The sequence below is a fragment of the Manacus vitellinus genome, unplaced genomic scaffold (genome assembly GCF_001715985.3).
Source record: "Manacus vitellinus isolate BGI_N305 unplaced genomic scaffold, ASM171598v3 scaffold_27_pilon, whole genome shotgun sequence".
Classification (NCBI taxonomy): domain Eukaryota; kingdom Metazoa; phylum Chordata; class Aves; order Passeriformes; family Pipridae; genus Manacus; species Manacus vitellinus.
In genome coordinates this window covers 5,123,154-5,124,796 of record NW_021940039.1, presented here as the reverse complement: position 1 = coordinate 5,124,796, position 1,643 = coordinate 5,123,154, and the positions used below count along the sequence as shown (strand labels likewise).

The 1,643-nt window shown below is 58.6% G+C and overlaps 1 protein-coding gene across 1 annotated transcript in view; it reads left to right on the top strand.

Moving 5' to 3' along the window:
- HMCN2 (hemicentin 2) overlaps window positions 1-1,643 on the top strand; it is a 35,977-nt gene that overhangs the window by 31,672 nt on the left and 2,662 nt on the right. Inside the window, exons 60-62 of the mRNA XM_029960575.1 lie at window positions 72-260; window positions 1,026-1,175; window positions 1,380-1,517. Coding sequence (XP_029816435.1) covers window positions 72-260; window positions 1,026-1,175; window positions 1,380-1,517 — 477 coding nt within the window. The remainder of the gene's footprint in view (window positions 1-71; window positions 261-1,025; window positions 1,176-1,379; window positions 1,518-1,643) is intronic.

Here is a 1,643-nt window from a genome sequence, read left to right as displayed (position 1 = left end):
GGTGGCGGTGACACCAGGAGTGGTGACAGCACATGCTGGGCAGCGTGTGCTGCTGCACTGCATCATGTCAGGGGAACCCACACCCTCTGTGGAGTGGCAGCGGGATGGGGAGCTGCTTCTCGAGGGTCCCCATGCCCATGTCCTGCCCAATGCCACCCTGCTCCTGCCTGCTGTTGCCCACCGTGATGCCGGCAGATACTCCTGCCTCGCTCGCAATGCCCTGGGTTCTGCCATCGCCCACAGCTCCCTGGATGTCCAAGGTGAGTGTCTGCCCTGGGTTCAGGAGCTTCTGGCTGGCTCAGGAGGCTGGGCCTGCCCACACCACTGTTACACACTGAGGTAAGACCTCCAGCATGATGCTTTGGAGGGATATTGCCTTTTCTGGCTTGCTCTAAACCCTGTGATTCATGCTCTGGTTTGCTCTCTCCTCTCTTCCACTGCTCAGCAGAAGGTCTGAGCCCAAACAGACTCTCACCCAAGCAGCAACCATGTGCCAACCCACACTCGCCTCTCCTCAGCTTTCCTGCATTTGCTGCCCATGATTAAATTCCCATCTCCCAGGGGCTCTCTAAATGCACAGGCACATCCTCTCCTGCTGCCCCTCAGGAGCAGAGAGCCTGGATGGATAGAGGAAACTCCAGCTGCCCTGTGTGCCCCTGTGTGGCTGCTGGCATTTTGCTGCCAGGCATGCTGGAGAAGCAAATAAAAGCTTGGGGCCACTGCCAGGACCATGATGTTGATACAGAGCAGGGTTTGGGGATGTCAGTGCATGTTGGTGTGATAAGACACAGGCACACTCACAGCATCCCTTGTCAATGTGGCACTGCTGCCCGGAGCCAGGGGGTCTCTGGGGACTGTTCTTGCAGTCATGCAGGGACACTGCCTGCCTTGCTCCAGCTTTCACCTCCAGAAAACAAGATTTTCTTGACAAGGAAATTAGTGAGAGGAGAGTCAGCGAAGCACCCCGCTCTCCCATGGGAGCGCAGCCCCAGTGCTGCTGCCTGACCCCATCTCTTTTGCCCCAGGGGAGCTGCACCAAGTACGGGGCCGCCTGGTTGGTGTCATCAATGCCCACAAGCTTGGTGTCTCCCCCCTCGATGCCAGCATGTTGGATGACCCACAGTCTGGCACCACCACCATCCACAGCAGCATCGGGAGCATCCCACCCACTGTAGGTGAGTGGTCACCTCTGCCCTCACCCTTGGGAGGGTTTTGATCTGTGTCAGGTGTCAAAACTGGGGGAAAGATTTTTATTTCCTTCTTCCCCCAAAAGCAGCACCCAAATCTGTGCCATGTGGGCATGGAGGAGTGGGGCAGGCTGGGTGCCCCCTCAGGAGGGTGCTGGCTCCCTGGTGACACGTTTTCTCTCCCATCTCCAGGACCACTGATGCGGGTGCTGGTCCCCATCATTGCCCCCATTTACTGGTCATTGGCACACACTGACGGGGCGACCCGAAGTGCGTTCCTGCTCACCCAGGGAACCTTCCAGCATGAGTCACAGCTGGAGTTTGCCACAGGTTAGGGATTCCAGCAGCCCCAGGCAGGGGGAGCCTGGTCAGCTCCTGGGGGAACTCGGACTCCGTTTCCCCAAGCACCGTCTCCAGGCTGAGCTCCTCAGCCAGAGGTGGAGCTGTGTTTGGGGG